The 17,065-nt window shown below is 29.7% G+C and overlaps 1 protein-coding gene across 1 annotated transcript in view; it reads left to right on the top strand.

The window, feature by feature from the left end:
• Nucleotides 1-15,842, top strand: part of LOC129959550 (receptor expression-enhancing protein 1-like) — a 40,789-nt gene extending 24,947 nt beyond the window's left edge. The window contains exons 5-9 of the mRNA XM_056072446.1: nt 4,625-4,738; nt 5,495-5,615; nt 12,537-12,624; nt 12,752-12,851; nt 15,095-15,842. Coding sequence (XP_055928421.1) covers nt 4,625-4,738; nt 5,495-5,615; nt 12,537-12,624; nt 12,752-12,851; nt 15,095-15,136 — 465 coding nt within the window. The 3' untranslated portion in view covers nt 15,137-15,842. The remainder of the gene's footprint in view (nt 1-4,624; nt 4,739-5,494; nt 5,616-12,536; nt 12,625-12,751; nt 12,852-15,094) is intronic.
• Nucleotides 15,843-17,065: the final 1,223 nt, after the last annotated feature.

Here is a 17,065-nt window from a genome sequence, read left to right as displayed (position 1 = left end):
TGATGTCACTAAAATGCGGAAGTTATGAGGTAATGAAATTCGTCTTGAGGTTAGTTCAGCCGGCGCCATTCCATTTCCAATTTTTGGCAATTGATACGATAATATCTCAGCTAATCAATAAAGATATAATAATACGTTTTGTAAATGGGCATGTATATTTGTATGTAATTACGTCTTTACGGGTCGCCACTAGGGCTGTGCTGATTTTCGATTTATTGAAGAAGAAGAAGAGAGAGAGAGAGAGAGAGAGAGAAAATAGATTTTTTGATGCCAGTTTTCGAAAAATACCGATCTATCGAAGGCATCATCATGATTAATGGTTCGCGATGAATCGCGATACAATAAATCGATATTTGCAATTAATTTGCGTTTTCGATTTCGTTTTGGTTATGGGTTAGTGTTTATTTTTGTTACTTTTCATTCCTTTTCACTTTCATACATAATTTTTGATAATATTTCTATAAATATTCATGTCATATTCTAATATATAAAAATACTTCTTTTAATCATTTCATTTGGGAATAAACTGTTTTCTGTTCCCTAACTGAATGATACCATTATGGAAAAATAATTGCGGTTATCAGAAGGTTTGTTGACTGCAATTTGTTTAATCGCTAAATATTCATCTTCAGAAATAAAAGCAAAAAGGTTTAGTTCAGATTAAATCCACAATTTTATTCGCAGCTCGCGTTTTCTCACTCAAGCTTACTCGCATTAATAATAATAATAATAATAATAATGCTGTTATACCACCACTTTTCGCCTGCATTGCTTGCTGAACTTCTTTCAAAACTAATTTGAGGTTCGATCAGTCTTGATCAAACTTCCAATACTTATCGAATTATCATATTTTTTGATACATATCGAATTGCCGATACTTATCAATTATTCAATACATATCGGATTTGCCGATATTATCGAACTTTCGATATTTATCCAATTTTCGATAAATGTTGTATTTCGATACTTATCGAATTTTGAGTAATTTCGATATCGATCGATTTTTCATGACTATTGAGAATCAGTCCTGACAATGTTTTACGAATGTTTTTTTCTTTTTTGAAATTGAAGGTATTGCTTTGCATAACGGTGGTAAATATGCCTTCTTTTCGTTTTAACCCGCGTGCTTTTCTGTAGTATGCGCTTTTATATTTCTAAAAGTGTATAATTTTTCTTGTTTTGTTATCTTTAAAAAATGCTCTTTTCCAATTTCATTACATATTTTTTATTACAATATTTTATTTTTAATTTAAGATAAAGATTATTTTTAATGGATATATTTTATTTCCATTTGTGTGACTGAATTATATGTTGCGCTTTCTTCAAATTTTTAAGCAGTTTAAAAGAGCTTGCATTTTCTTATTCATGTTCTTTTTTTAATTTTTAAATACACTGTATTTTAAATTGATTTAAAAATTCCTGCATTCAATTGACTGAAGAATTTTTTGTAAAATTATTATTTTTCTGTTTTTAATGTAAAGATATTTCAATGGTGATTTTTCAATCTTATAAATGTTTTTTATATAATCCTTTTTTCATTCACCGCGCTTCATTTTAATTTTAATTTTATTTCATTTGAAATTTTATAATGTGCCAAAATGTTGATAGAATAATTAGAAATAATAATAATTAGCTAGAATTTTAATATTCAGAAACATAGCGTTGTACTTGAGTGTTAGTTTTCTTTTCATTGAGTTTATATTAATGATATATAATGGCATGTTTTTCTCTTTATTTGATCAAGATCAGGACTTTTTTCAACATTTTTTAATATATTACATCATTTGTCCGTAAATAAATTTATCCTCCGTAATATTTGTTATTAAAGTTTTACTCATTTCTTAATTACTATTTTTTGTCTCTTTTTGAGTTCTGAAATAGTAAATTGAATGATTAATTTTAGTTATATAACATACCTATTGTTAAAGTTCTAGTGCATATTTAAATTTCCAATAATACTATTATAATAAGAATAAAAGTTTGTCATTCATATATAAAGTTAATTTTTCAAGACATCAGATTTTGAATTCAGGATTTATTAAAACTGTTTAATTTTACTTGTTAAAAGCATTATTATGTCGTTTTCCTTCATTTTTTATGAAGAATTAATGAAACTGAAGGGTTTTTTTTTTTTCGTCAGCAGTAAAAAGGGTAAAATTTTAAAAATTATTATATTAAAAAAACAACGCAGTGTTATAAATTATAACATGCAGACATTGTTTTGGCATTTATACACTTTAGGAAATAAGTTGTAACACAATTAATTTCTTATCCAAAAGAAAACAATATTTTTATTATATAAATTAAAACTTCCTTATATTTAGAGTCGTTCTGATCGGTCAGTATGTTAAGACATGCTATTTTTTTAACATATAATAGCTATAAAAAATAATGATATTACAATATATCGAAAAATATCGATTTGTTTTGGACGATGTATCGCGATGATGGAATGTCAGTCATCACCCAGCCCTAGTGAGATATGTCAGGCAAGCATTTATTTCATCTGCTGATATCGATTGAGGAATTGCAGGTAATGTTTGCCTTAAATTTCCTGGAAGCAGTATTAATACGTTTCCAAATAGTCTAATGTTTCTATGCAAATCTTGTAATAATTGATCGAGAGCCTCGAGCGTGCCATTGTGCATTCAGCTCCAGCAATAAGTTTGCATTTCTGCATTACTTTTCCCATACCAGATATTTTGGAAGAATGTGGCATGCTCAAAGGCAGTTTCATAGTGGAATAAACTATTCTTCCACCTGGCAGTCTTTTCGACATTCTGATAGCAACTTCAAAACTATTTCCGACGCAAGAGGTAAGGCTCAGTCATTTTGGGATGGAATTCCTACCAAAATCAATCTAATTAGGAATGTTTTACCTGTTACTCCTGGCGCATCTTAGATATTTCCATCCCCGTTACTGGCAATTTGTATTATTTGATCGTAAATGTATTTTTTACTCAAGTGTTAGCTTATGATATTTGATTTCACATACCATAAACTGTCATCCGTGTTGTAATTTTGCTCGCGACGTAATTCTGCATGGAACGAAACAGCAGCAGATCGATTCGGTGATAGGATTCCCATTTGATTGAAAACTCCGTGATTTCTAACACAAATCTTCAATCATTGTAAGCTCTTTGTTGTAGATTTCTGCTATGAAATTCATGTTTATACTTGAATTTTTCTTCCCTATTCGACGGAAGAAATCTTCGGGCATGTGCGATTTAAATTTCTTCCACAACTCTGTTAGAGATATGAAGGAGAGCAAGCGGTGCAGTCAGTATGTTTGCATTCAATGCACGAATTTAATTTGGATGTATTATGTTACGCACATCATTAATGCATACATTCTAGTGCTCATTGTTTCCCAGTACATTTAGATTTGGACATGCATTGTGGAAAGTGGCATGTGTTAACAATTCTCAGTTACTGGAAAGACGTTGGATCGGGCATATTTACCAACAACATGTAAAGAAAAAAACATTTATCTTAATTGGGATGCATGTTTTACAGTCTGCCTATCGTAATTTTTATGAATATTCTAGCTTGTTCGTCGACTGGCTTTCCTTCTTTACGTCATTCAGAGGATTCTCCCATTCCATGTGTAATACGTATGCTCTTCCGAACACAGCAGTGTATTCTCAAACACATCATTTTGACATAACGTGAAGAAAGCAGTCAACGTTGCAGCTGATGGGTTCAAGACTATTTGTTGCACATTTTCAGTTGTGAAATAAAGGTGTTGCCCATTTTCTATATGCACTGCTAAGTGAACAACAGTTGGATTTTATTCTTGAATAGAAAATGAAAGAATTCGCCATAGAACATCATTGCTGCTTTTATATCTTCTAGACTGATACTATGCGATTTCATCGATATGTGTGAAGCAAGTATTCAATGTTTATGTGGAAATGTTTTTGATGGCAAAAACGAATATGGCACAATTATCTGCCTCGATGCCATCATTTCGTATTTGCATGGTTGCTTATCACCATCTAATCTTCTGTATAAAGGATATCCATCGTTTCCTATAACTGTGTTGAATATTATGCTTGAGTATATCGCTTAGAGCATTTTCTTTCTATCATTCATGGTGAAATTGAATTCAGTGTACCATAAAGTTCATGTGTCATATTTTCCGTCTATAATTTTCTGCAAATCCTTATCGACTTCGGCATCGGGTATTTCAGCCCATATTAATCGCCGATTTCGCTTCAAATGATTTTCTTATAAAGCCAGATTAGTATATGTGCGTGTGGCAATTCTTTCTTTTCCTATTCCACTAAACACACAAAATGAATGCTATGATAAAAAATGTTTTTAATTTTGAGAATTTATTTCCTTACAGGATGGAAATTAAATTAATTTCTTTGAATTACCCAGAATATATCAGATTATGGAAGATTTCTACTAGAGTAAAATGAAGCATTCTTTGATATATAAATATATAAAATTATTTTTCTAAAGTTTTTAATAATTTTAGTTCGAATACTGTTATTTAAGTTACAAACTGTACAAGCTGAAGATGATATGTCTAATATTAATTTTTTTTAAATACTCTCTTCAGTTCAATGATAATGATATAAATATGCTTTCATATTTAAAAAAATTTTTATTTTAGGTACTTGATGCACATATTGGGTCCTTATGGGATCAGGGATACGATGTTTTGCGGAAAATTGGAGCCCAAGGTGTTGATTATTTGGGACATTTTATCGTGGATTTGTTACGTAAGGTATGAATTTATGAGCGTCATTGTTTTAAGGATATTGTATTTCTAAATCTGTTTACGCATCTTAATTAATATTTTTTCTCGTCCTATATAAATAATTAGAAATATTGATGTAAGCTTTTTCAGGGGGAAAAAATGTATTATCTATTCAGTAAAATGAAAATAGTATGGTTATCTTTTTCTCATTTGCATTGTATATATATAAATATTTTTCTGAGCTTTCCGATTTTGTATTAGCTTTGTACATTTTTAGCGTCAAAAGAAATAGTTTTATCTAGTGGTTTAAAATATGCTTTTACACATCTAATTTGCTGATTTGGGATAAAAGCAGTTAATTTAAAAACATTTAAACAAATAAAAAATTTCATTATGGAATGAGAATTTCTCAATATTCACTACAATGTGTTTATGCTTTATTTGCATTTGTCCTATACAAGTTTTCATGACTAATTTTTTATAACATTTTTTATACTCTGTAGCATGCTAATCTTCTTTGTTTTAATGATTTGAAATAAATAGCTTAAAATTTCAATAAAAATATGTGATTATTAAAACATTATTTTATTTTTTAATAAGAATTAAAACAATAAAACTAATCACTGAACACTTAAATTTCAAATTATTTTACGTTTTCGGATGCATTGCGTAAATATTGTTTATAACTTTTATATCTGCTGTGTATGGAATTTTTTGTTACTAAATTCTTACTGTTCATCTTCATAGATTTCTTTTAAGTTTAAATTTAATTCATTTCAATAGGGCCAGATTACTGCATCCACTTATTTGCCAAAACTTAATGAAATTGCTCAAAGTAATCCTGTGATACAAAATTCTGACAGCAAGTTTGGTGTGGAAAATAACTTAGATGATGCAGCCTTAGGTATGTAAAATTTAACTTATGAATAAACCGTTTTAGATTTCAACAACCTTTTACATACCGTATGATGAAGTTATTCACTTTTCTGTAATATGTATCTAATGTAATAGTACATCATTTTTTTAGAAACTATTCTTTGAAATAGAAGTTTTCAGAAAATAGCATTATAAAAAAAGAGCCGTTTAGAGCAAGGATGGATTATGTTACTATTTGTTTTATTTGGAAAAAAAAAATTAATATTGCTCATTGTGAAAGTTTGCGATTTGAAAACTAACATTATGGATACTTTGTTTCAAACGGACTTAATATACAGGAAAGAAAAGTATCAATAGAAATTTAATCTAATGTTTTTGCTCATTGATTCATTTGGGCATGTGGTACAGTTGGTACCACAGAGTTGTCAGTTTGAGATTTGATTCAATTAAATATTGACATACATTTGGAGATAGTTCATAAAAAAAATTTAATCTTGGGAATCGAAGATCCTTATACTTATTTAAAAAGTGCGATGCTGGGCTAGGTATTATCCTTGAGCTGAATTTAAAATTGTGTGGTCCATCCAGTTATCCCCCATTTAGAATTAATTTAATTAAAGTGAGTAATTGAGAAAGAAACTGAAGTTGCATTAATATTTCTTCTTCATATCATATTTATCTACTTTGCCTTCATTATTGGAATTTAATTATTTGATAAATTTCCTAATGTATCTATTATTAACATTCGATTACTGGATAAGACTTATTTTCCTCTTAGGCAGTCAAGTATCATGCAACTAAATGCGGTTTTATAGGTTTGAAAAGAAAGCAGTTTGTATAATATTTGTGATTGAACAATTTCTTAAAAATTTATTTATTTTAGTTTTTATGATTTTAAATATTTGGTAGTAATAAATTGACAAGATTTTAAAAATCTTTCTTCTTTTTTCACTTGTGTTGCTCCATTACTTTACAGCTATTAAATTCATAAAATAATTTATTATCTTAACTGTAAATTGTTTTATATAAATTATTTCACTTTTCAAATTATATTAATATTTATATGTGCATTGCTCAAGTTTTGAGACTAAAAGTCTAATATTTAACTATGAATTATTTGGAAATCAGGCAAAGATTAGTTAGAATTAGCTTCAAAAGATCCATTCTCTTCTTTTACGTATCAAGTCTTGCTTATTAATAATTGATACAAATTTTCATTTTTCTCAAAATGTAGAGATTATAATATATTTCAAAAAGAATATTAGTTAAGATTAATATTATACTTCTAGATATTTATAAAATTCTCAACTTCTGTGTACTGAAAATGCCTTATTTGGAAATAAAATAATTTGATTAAGAGATATATTAATTTCAACTATGGAAAAAGTAATAACTTTCGAAAATGTTCTTCGTAGAATTGCACTGATTCCCCTTTTACTTATTATAAATCTTTATTTATTGGGTAATTACTCCATATTCATTTCAAATTCATAAGGTAAAAGATATCCAAAAAATATAAATTGTTTGATTTCTGAAGTTTAAAGCATTTCAAAATCAATAAGGAAATTTGAGAACACTTAGTCAACCCTTTACTATAATAAATTAGAGCTGATATATATTTATTTATATATAAATAACACTGTGTTGCATAAACTATCTGATTTAATGATAATTAAAACATTCTGAACTAATCCTACCGGTGCCAAACGAAATGTTAATTAAACGTGCGGACGATTAGTCGATGCATATTGTAATACAGCTGCAAAATAATATTGTCATATGCTTGCTAAATAGGTTAAGAAATAATAATAAGATATAAATAGAATATTCATATTGTGTTCTTTCGTTGAAAATGCTAGCTCTTCGGCTGTATTGTGATTATATTTCATGAATTCGAATTTAGCACTGATGTAGATGTGATATGGACTTATTGATTGATCATAATGCCATTTTGGATCTATACTAGTATTTGTAGATATAATTTTAAATAACTCAAGGGAACTAACTTAGCTTGCATGCTGTCTTCAACTTTCCACTAAACAGAAAAACCATTGAACCCAGCAACATCAATCGGCCAGGCTCACATTTATAATCGAAGTCGAATTTTTGGAAGAATTGAGTCACAAACCCAACACCTTCATATCCAGTAACTGAGTCTGTTATTGTCCCATAGATTGAACAGGAAGGAATTTTTTGCTAAGAATGTACTTTTTCTTCCTTTAGGACATTTTTAGGATTAGCTAATTAACATACATACGGTTTTGATAATTCCATTATTTTCACATATAAATATTTTGACTTATTACACTATTCTTTATTATGTGAATTATGTAATCTTGTAAAAGCTGTTTTTTGATGTTCTGAATTACCATATGCTAGCCCAACCCTCATTAGTAACTTGTTTTTCTGTAAATGTAATATTATATAATTGGAGTCTAATTTAAGTTAAAGTTTTACACTTTAAAAAATATTTTGATTTGTGAAATTTATAAAGATGTGATGATCATATATATAGGTGACATAAATATTGATTATTGCATTGAAGATGAATATTAAATAGACAATTTTAAAATTAAATAAAGGAATTTGATAATTAGAGTATCGATAACTTAATGTTTAAACTTGAGAAAATTTTTAAAAATTAAAATTCGAATTCTAGAAAATTAAAAATCTAGATTAAGAAATTATTAATCATGTTATTATTAATCATTACCTACCTTAGAATTGTTAAGATTCACCATGTAAAAATGTTATATTTAACAACAGTTTACACTCTTCCTTTCAATGAATTGACACTCAGTAAAGTTGCAGTTTGGATTGCTGCATATACTGAGAAATTTTTTTCAATAGTTACTTTGTTTTATGTTAAGTGAGCTCGCTTAAAAAAGCCCTTCTGCTTTTGTATTTCAAGGTGCAATGATGTAATTCTTGTAAATAGTATTAATATATATGGTGGTTATAATTAAAATGACCCTACTCACACTGATGCAAATAACATTCTGGTCTGTATAACTCCATTAAAACTAGGTTATGAGGAGGGGGGATTGCAAAAAATAATTGTTTAAATTTTGTCCATCAAATGGCCTTATTTATGCTTTGTAAAAGGATTGTTATATACATGAGGAATGTTTTAAAATGCCAGTTGTCAATACTGTAAAATCATTCTTCGTGATGTTTTTAGAGAAAAATGTAACTGCAGTAATGGTTTAGCTGCACTGCAAGAATATTTATGTTTGAAAGGTTTGTGAAATTTGCATATATCGAACAGACGATTGAAAAAGATGATTACTAAATTTGAAGAGATTGGGAGTTGCGAGTGCTGCCAGGAAGAAGATGAAAATGGATTTCAGAATAATAAAAGTGTGGATGAAGTCACTGTTGCTGTGGTTGAAACAGTTGCCGGTTCTGAATATTCTTAGACAAATGAGGAGTAGTGTTCACGTGATTTGTCTCTCCCTTGGTCTAAAGTATGAAAAGTTCTGTAATCTGTTTTCAAATGCTATCCATAAAATATCCACATGGAGCAAAAGCTGCTCTTTCAAGACCTGTAGCAACACATTAAATAATTTTGCTTACCGGTTTCTGGCCAAAATAATCATTGACAGTGGGTGGTCTTAGAACATTTTGTGGTCCGATTAGGCACATTTTACCTTAGATGAAGCAGTAACTACTCTGAACTGTCACGTATGGGATTTCGCACTTCCCAACGTTGTGCATGAAAAACTTCTGCTTTGTGATGACTTTATTGTTTGGTAAGATTTTACAGCTGGTTTCATTCTCGTCTCCTTTTCCCTTGAGGGCAACACACCTGAAGGACCTAAATAGTATTCCGCCACGGATGTCTGTTACAGTCAACTTTTACGGCAGCAAGCCCTTCAAGAACGCGAATGTTTAGAAACTGCTGTTCTTCATGAAAAATGGAGTAATACCCCCTTATTACGTACTCTAAAAATGAATGCACTGTTTTGCGCCCTCTTTGGAGATGATTGAGTAATTTTGAGTTAATTTCGAAATGTCTGACCTCCTCATTCTCTGAACTTAAATCTGTGATTTTTGGCTATGAGACTTCTGAAAATCGTGTCTATGAAAGAGGCATTCGGTTTCTGGTTGAATTGAAAATACAAATAGGACGCCATTTTGCGGCAATCTTTCAAAAAACACCTCACGCTGCTGTTAAATTCACGATTGACGCAAATAAAATGCACATTGGACAGTTGTAATTAAAGTTTTGTATTTCAGTTTTTGTTCTTTAAGCACCGACTTCTCATCTGATGGTTGAAATTGAAATTATTCATTTTTATTGCTGATTTCTTTTCCAGTGGTCCAAATAATGAATGCATCTATCCTCCAATAGCTACAAATGACGTAATTTCTGTAATTGCTCTGGAAAGTAGGTGAAAATTGCGGAGTTACCAGTATATTTTGAAAAAACTTGCAAAAAATGCCGAAAATACCCTAATCCGAAATCCCCTCTTTCGTTCTTCTGTTTTCTCATTAGGAAGCAATATTTCTTTTTACATTTTCATCCAACGGAATGTCGTAGGAGATTGCCTTGCGGAAATGACGTCACGAAAAGTTGCCTTCGTTGGGAAATTTCTTGTTTCTCTTCGTAACTAAATAAAATGTTTCTTCATGTCTTACGCGAATTGAAGTGGGATAAATTTTTGATTATTTACAGAGAAACTTTAACCGAAATCAAAAAGATCGTAAGAATTTGGTTTTGAGTTGAATCGTTATTTAAAACGACCTTAGAGGCTCATGCTGATACAGAAAAGTATAAGAATAGAAAGTATAATCGAAAATTTTGTGAAGTATTCTAAAATGTAGCTATCAAAGCTTGAAGAAAATGAGGTTTTAAAAGCAGATGCTTTATTTTTAAGATTTTTATTCGAGCAGAATATTTCCCGACTCGGATATTGCTAAAAATTTTAGTTCTGGACATATTAAGAACATGTCATACTTACTGTAACCGCCGAAACTTATAGAGAAAGGTTAGTAAATAAGCTTTGTTTGGAACTGTCTTTACTTTTTACCTATGGAAGCAATGGCATTGCTGGCTAATAAAAAAAAAGTTGTTAATTCTTACTTCCTCTTAGATGTTAATATTTTTGATGACGAAAAAAGACAACTTGTGACGTCCCTGCTTTCATTGTCATTGACGTCAAACAATAAACCAATCTCATGATTCTGAATTCTGAAGTTTCAAATGAAATGGTGTATTGCGTTGGTGCTGATAGTATAAAGACATTGGATGCATTAAATATGTACTAGGTTTAAATAAAAGGAAACAAACCTGAAATTTATTGGATGCCTTCGTCACGTTATTCATCTTGCGACACAAAAGACAACTAATTTTCTTGCAGTGGATGTGGAAAGTATTTTCAAAGTGTTTTACTATTTGGAAAGAAGCAAAAAAAGGAAAAACGAATTTAAAAACTATCAAGTGTTATTTGATGTTGAAATTCATAAAATTTAACATTTGTTGGTTGTTATTTGAAAAATGCCTTTGTACGTTTAATTGCAAATTTTGGATTCATTACAAATTTTTTTTACAAATTCAAATTTCATGAAAGATAATGAAAACTATTTAATGTTGAATGAATCTCTGAAATCACCAAAAGTTTAACTTTACGTTTTTGTGATGACAATCTTGCCAAAATTTACAAAAGCTATTGTTGCACTTCAGAAAGAACAACCATGTGTTCATACTTTTCATAATGATTTAATGAACTTGTACTATGAACTTTTTGTTGTAACATCTCTTGCTATAACTAAATTAGACCCGTAAAACATTAATTTCAAAAAGAAAAGAAAAAAAAAAAAAAAAAAAACGAAAATGAAAATTGATTGACTGCTTTGTTATAAGATAATCAGCTAGGGTTATTTTACATAATTCTTTCTAGTCAATGGATGGAAAAGAAGAGTTTTTTATGTGTTCGATTTTTTTAAACTGCTTGCTCCTATGAAAGAAGAATATTTTAAACATGCTTCAATGGCAAGCATTTTCAAAAGGCAAACTGCTGATCTTCAACCAGTTAAATATTTTGCATCTTTATTTAATTGCTGTGGTGACATTTCAGCTCGATTGGGTAATTGCTTATTTTCAAACTAAAAAAGCTGATGTAGTGTTGCTTAAAATTTCTCAGGTACAAAATAGCGATGGCAATTAAAAACATATAGCGTTGCCAGAAATGATATTAACGGTTCTTTCAGCTTCACATTGCAATTTTGGTAGTGAAGGAACTTTTAGCTTGTTTAGAAAAAACACCTCATTCCGCCTTGAATACAAAAACGCTGCATTTGCTTTTCCTCATAAAAATAAATATGGGAGTCTGTTATGTTGTTAAACTGAACAGTGATGACTTTAAAAAAGCAAAAAAATATTTGCTATTTCATTCAAAAAATAAAAAAAAGTAATAATTAGTGTTAATTTATTTAATCAGCAAAATATTGTGCGATTTTTAAATAAAATTTTTTCACTTATATATTTAGTCGATAATAAATGTCTATGAAATAACTTTGAATAATGTTTAAAAATATTTGTTTCCCATAATTCAATTATTTATAAATATCTGTTCTTTAATAATTTGTTGATCATACGTTAAATGTATATGTTGATTAGAAGTGTTACTAATGACTGGGTAACCAAAGTTGGAAGGTATGAATGAATATACATACCAAATTTCAACAAAATATATTAACCAGAATAATCTCTACGTAAATCTGAATAAGGTCACTTTAATTATAAGCACTCTGTATTTTCATCATTTTTTTTTTAAATTGGGAGGAATTTGAAAAGTTATTTAAAAAATATGGCAAAATAAATTATTTTTGTAACGACAGTTTTGACAGTTTTATCTTACCTCATACGTTTTTGGTATTTATTTATTATTTTTGTTATTGATTGCTTTGCTCTCATTGTACTGATTCAACTTCATGAAATTTTTAGATGATGAAGACTTTGATATTTTAATGATGGAGAATCCCAGTTTGTATAATAATGCCATAGCTGCATCTTCTCGTAAAAGTGTTCCTGAGTAAGTTTATTTTAAGAGACATTTTAAATATCTAATGTTGTTACTGCTTTTTAATGAATTTCTTTCTATACAATTTGGTTTTTCTTTCATATGATTTATTTTAAAGTAACATAAGCGTTTCTTCTAGGGAATATCAAGATTCTGATACTGATAGTCCACAGGTTGAAGATTTAAAGTCTGTTAAGAAACGTCCTTTAAGAGTAGCAGCAACAAAGAATAAAGCAAAGGTTAGTCATAAATAAATTAAAAATTATAAAGCCTTACTTTTTTTGAAACAATCAGAAATATATAATGTGTAAAATCTTTTGCTGATATGGTAGAGAGACATCTAAGAAACTTCCTCCAATAAATTTTTGCTCCAACTTGCTTTATAAACATTTGAAATTTCAAAAAAATACATAATAAATTGGAATATAATGTAATTTAAATGACAAATCTATAATGCGTTGACTATAAGGTCCTTTGCAGAATCTACACAGAAGCTGACAAGTATATGAAGTGTATATAAATTCATAAAATATTTCAGTACTTAACACAGTGAACTCGTTTATAACAATATACTGTATATAATAATTCCCTTTCGTCCTGACGAAATTCCTATTTAATCAATGAACTTATATACAGCAATTAACAACTGCACCTATTTGTAATAATTTTTCCTCTTTAGATAGCTAACAGCACAAATAGACCAATTTCTTTTTTCTTAGAAAATGTCATATCATTCTCTGATATATAAAATAACAAAAGAAGGGTATTTACGTCCATGGCAAAGTGTTGACTCTTTGGTTGTTTAGACCCTTTTGTTATAGGAGGATCAAAAGAGGTGTGAATAATTGAAATTTGCACAGGTGTCTGTTGTCTATAGAATGTACAATATATTTACCAAAGACTATTGGTACATAAATTGCAACTCTTTGTTACTTCTCCTACCTTCAATGTAGATTCATTTGCTTTTATGACCCAATCCATCAGCTTAATTCGATCCTAAAATTTATTTCTAAGTTTTTTTCAAGGAAGTCTGGTCTTTATGAATTGTCATTGTAAGATATGAGAAAAAGAAAATGAGATGAAGATAAAGAAGAATGACATTGTCATTGTTAAAGCTGCACAATTGACCCCTCCCCCCAGATTGGAAAAATTAAAAATATTTTACTTTTCATCCGATTACACATCGATCCTGCAGCCGTTAGATTAAGGCATCATCAAGTTTCGAGGTATATTATCAAAAAATTTAGCGCATATATTCCTTGCAGAATGGAAATGTGCACATCGGATGTTTTTTTTTTTTTTTTTTTTTTTGTTTTTTTTTGCTATTTTAGAAATGAAGTTGAAACTTTACGTTTATTCAATATGGATTGAACTCGGAAATGGAGTATGGATTTTCAAACTTCCTAAAATATTATTGCACGAAAATAAAATTTTTTAAAATTGTTATTTTAATGGTATTAGCTTAATTCTCGTGCAGATTTTTCCTAATTTCTAGCAGTTTTATAAATATTTTTTTTTTGTATATTTTCTAAAAATAGATTACATTGCCCTGAAATGCAATCCGTATCCACTGTATCACCAGGTATTTAATCGCGTGTTTTTCTTCCATTCCTGAAAATATAACGAAGGATTCTGTTTAATATTTGTGTATTTTACAAAAAAAAAAAAAAAAAAGAAAAAAAAAAAAAAGTAAAGTTACAAATGGGAAAAAAACGAAACTATTACCGTGAAATTTAGAATATAGATGAATCACACATTTACGATTTTAATAGCACCGCGATGTCATGGAACTGATCCCCATTAGAAAGGTTCATAGACAAGATGAATATATCATGTCCAAGACAATTAATAACTCGGATTTAATGTCTGGCTATTTGGTTAAATCATGGGCATGAGGTTATATCTAAATGATTTGAAAGAATATTAATATTACCAATAATACCACCGAACCAGCTGGTCGCCAAAAGTGGCTGGTACTAAATGCGATCTGAATGTCTTAGATGTACTGAATGTATCTGAACTCTTTAAACGGGATGAAGAATCTGTGCATGCAAATATCATTTGCATCAAAAAGTAAAAGCAAACAAAAGTACAGATGTTTGTCTAAATAAATTTTTTTCTGCACTTTTCTTATTTTTATATCTTTTTTATGTATATTTTTATATTGTTAATTTGTCATAAAAATTTTGATTTTGTACTTCATATAAAAAGTTCAAATGATTTTAAGTTTAAAATCATAATATTATGCTGATATAGACAGATTTTACTATATTTTTTAACACACATATTGTGTAGTTTTTCTGTCGTAATATTTTCTTTAAAAGAATATTGGTTTCTTGCATTCTTTATCGTATAATTGTTTAAATTCTGTTCCTTCTAACAAACGGTTAAGATATTTTTAGCAAAATTTTACTTTTTTTTTTTTTGAAATTATATTGTCCATGTTTGAACTGAATAATTTTAAAAATTGTGGAATTTTCAGATTGCAGGATTGCGAGAAAGAAAGAAGAAAAATGCAGACTGATGATCTAAAAAATTGCTGCTTCTATTCTTATTTATTTTAAACAAATTTTCCTTTTAAAGTTTTAATTTTTTTTTTTTTTCTATTGTGTCTATGGTAGATTCTTTCTTGTACCTTGATTGAAGGAGCAGTCTGTTAAGAGAAATTTTATACCTGTATCTGTTTATGTAATTCCATGCTTATTCACTGTCTTCTAATTTTTGGATTTTATCATGCTTGAAGGTGATTTTAAGTTGATGAAATCCTGTATTCTAATGCCAAGATGAAGGCAATAGAATCCTGTATTCTATTGCCAAGTTTTTATGAATTTAAAAACAAATTATTGAAAATTCAGTTCAGTAGTAGTGCTATTATTTGGTTGTGAGGCTTTAATTTTTTAATTCTTTAATGGATTATTCTGTTTGTTCGCAAATATATACCTCCAGCTCACTGTATATAGGTATAAAAAATGTGTAAAGAAACTAAATGTAAAGAAGTACTTCATTCATGAATATGAATCATCAATTAAATTTTTAGAAGGGTTTGTTTCTAAAATAAAGATCTCATATAAAATGTGATATTTTTTATTGTAGTTATTTTTGGAACACTAGTGATAAGTCAAACTCTAATTATTTGAATGGCAGTGAAAATGTCTTTAGTTTTTAAATATATGTATTCTTGTATTCATGTAATTTGTAATCAAAAAAGCAATAAAATTTATTGACTTGTTTATGAATATGCAGTGTTTATTTTGATATAATTTTATTTATATATTTATTTTACTGATTGTAGGTTCTATTCCTTATTTTATTAGTATATGATTTAATTTAGTTTTGCAGTAATCTCGAAACATGCATTTATTAATAAGTGCTTCTTTTAAAAGTAGCCTTAATTTTCTGATTTTGAAACTAGATATGAAATATGTTATCAAACATTGATATATATATATAATATGCAAGGTGGTGGAAAAAAAAACCCCTTCTCCTATATATGAAACCCTAGCGGCCTATCCGCTCAACCAATCAAACCAAAATTTCAGACATGGTTGTTTGAAGGTATGCGCTGGAGATTGAGATGATTCTAAACAACGTAGAAATCACGGTTACGGTTACAGTGAGAGAATTTTGAAATTTTCGAATGGCAACACCCACTTTTTCCTTGCGCAAATTGATCAGCGTATTGAGAAGCCACAAATGGCGTTGGAATGATTAGCGTGTGACGAAAATCGCCGGGGTAAAGCATTTGCAAAGAAGATCATTATAAAAGACTAATGACAGCACAGAGAGGAGGAGCTTTGACGCAATTTGCATAATTCACAAGGTTAGACAGTAGAAGCACCAATCGCAGAACGGGGGGAGGGGGAGTGTTTCTTCAGTCAGATGTTCGATTGTGCCAACAAGATGACGCTTACAAAGAAACAACGAGCTCATTGATAAAGCTGTTTTATCTGAACGGGGAAAATGCTGCCGTAGCAGTACGAATTTATCGGCGAAATCACAACCTAGACATGGCCCATGTTCCGTATAAAGTGTACGTGACTTGGTAAGAAAATGTGAAGAAACTGGATGCACTTGCGATCGACCTCGATTCGGGCGACCATCTGTTCAAGTTGAAGTTGTTGCGGAAGTGCATAACACGATTACTGCAAGTCCATCGCATACTGCAAGAAGTGTTGCTCGCAATTTGGATTTACTGAAAACCACAATTCTCAGGCTTCTGCGCTCTGTTCTGCGGATGTTTCCTTATCGGTTTCAGCGCGCCCAGATGTTGCAGTCTGGAGATGAGGAACTGCATGTGGACTTCGCAAATTTTTTCCTCGTCAGATATGATGATGACAGATGGCCGCTGCGGATAATATGGACGGATGAGGCACACTTCTCTTTAACTGGAAACGTTAACACCAAGAACTGTGTTTACTGGGCTGACAAAAACCCTCACGATGTGGCACCAGTG

This window comes from Argiope bruennichi, chromosome X1 (genome assembly GCF_947563725.1).
Source record: "Argiope bruennichi chromosome X1, qqArgBrue1.1, whole genome shotgun sequence".
Taxonomy (NCBI): domain Eukaryota; kingdom Metazoa; phylum Arthropoda; class Arachnida; order Araneae; family Araneidae; genus Argiope; species Argiope bruennichi.
The sequence above is the reverse complement of the archived record's forward strand: the minus strand, read 5'-3'. Positions and strand labels throughout refer to the sequence as shown.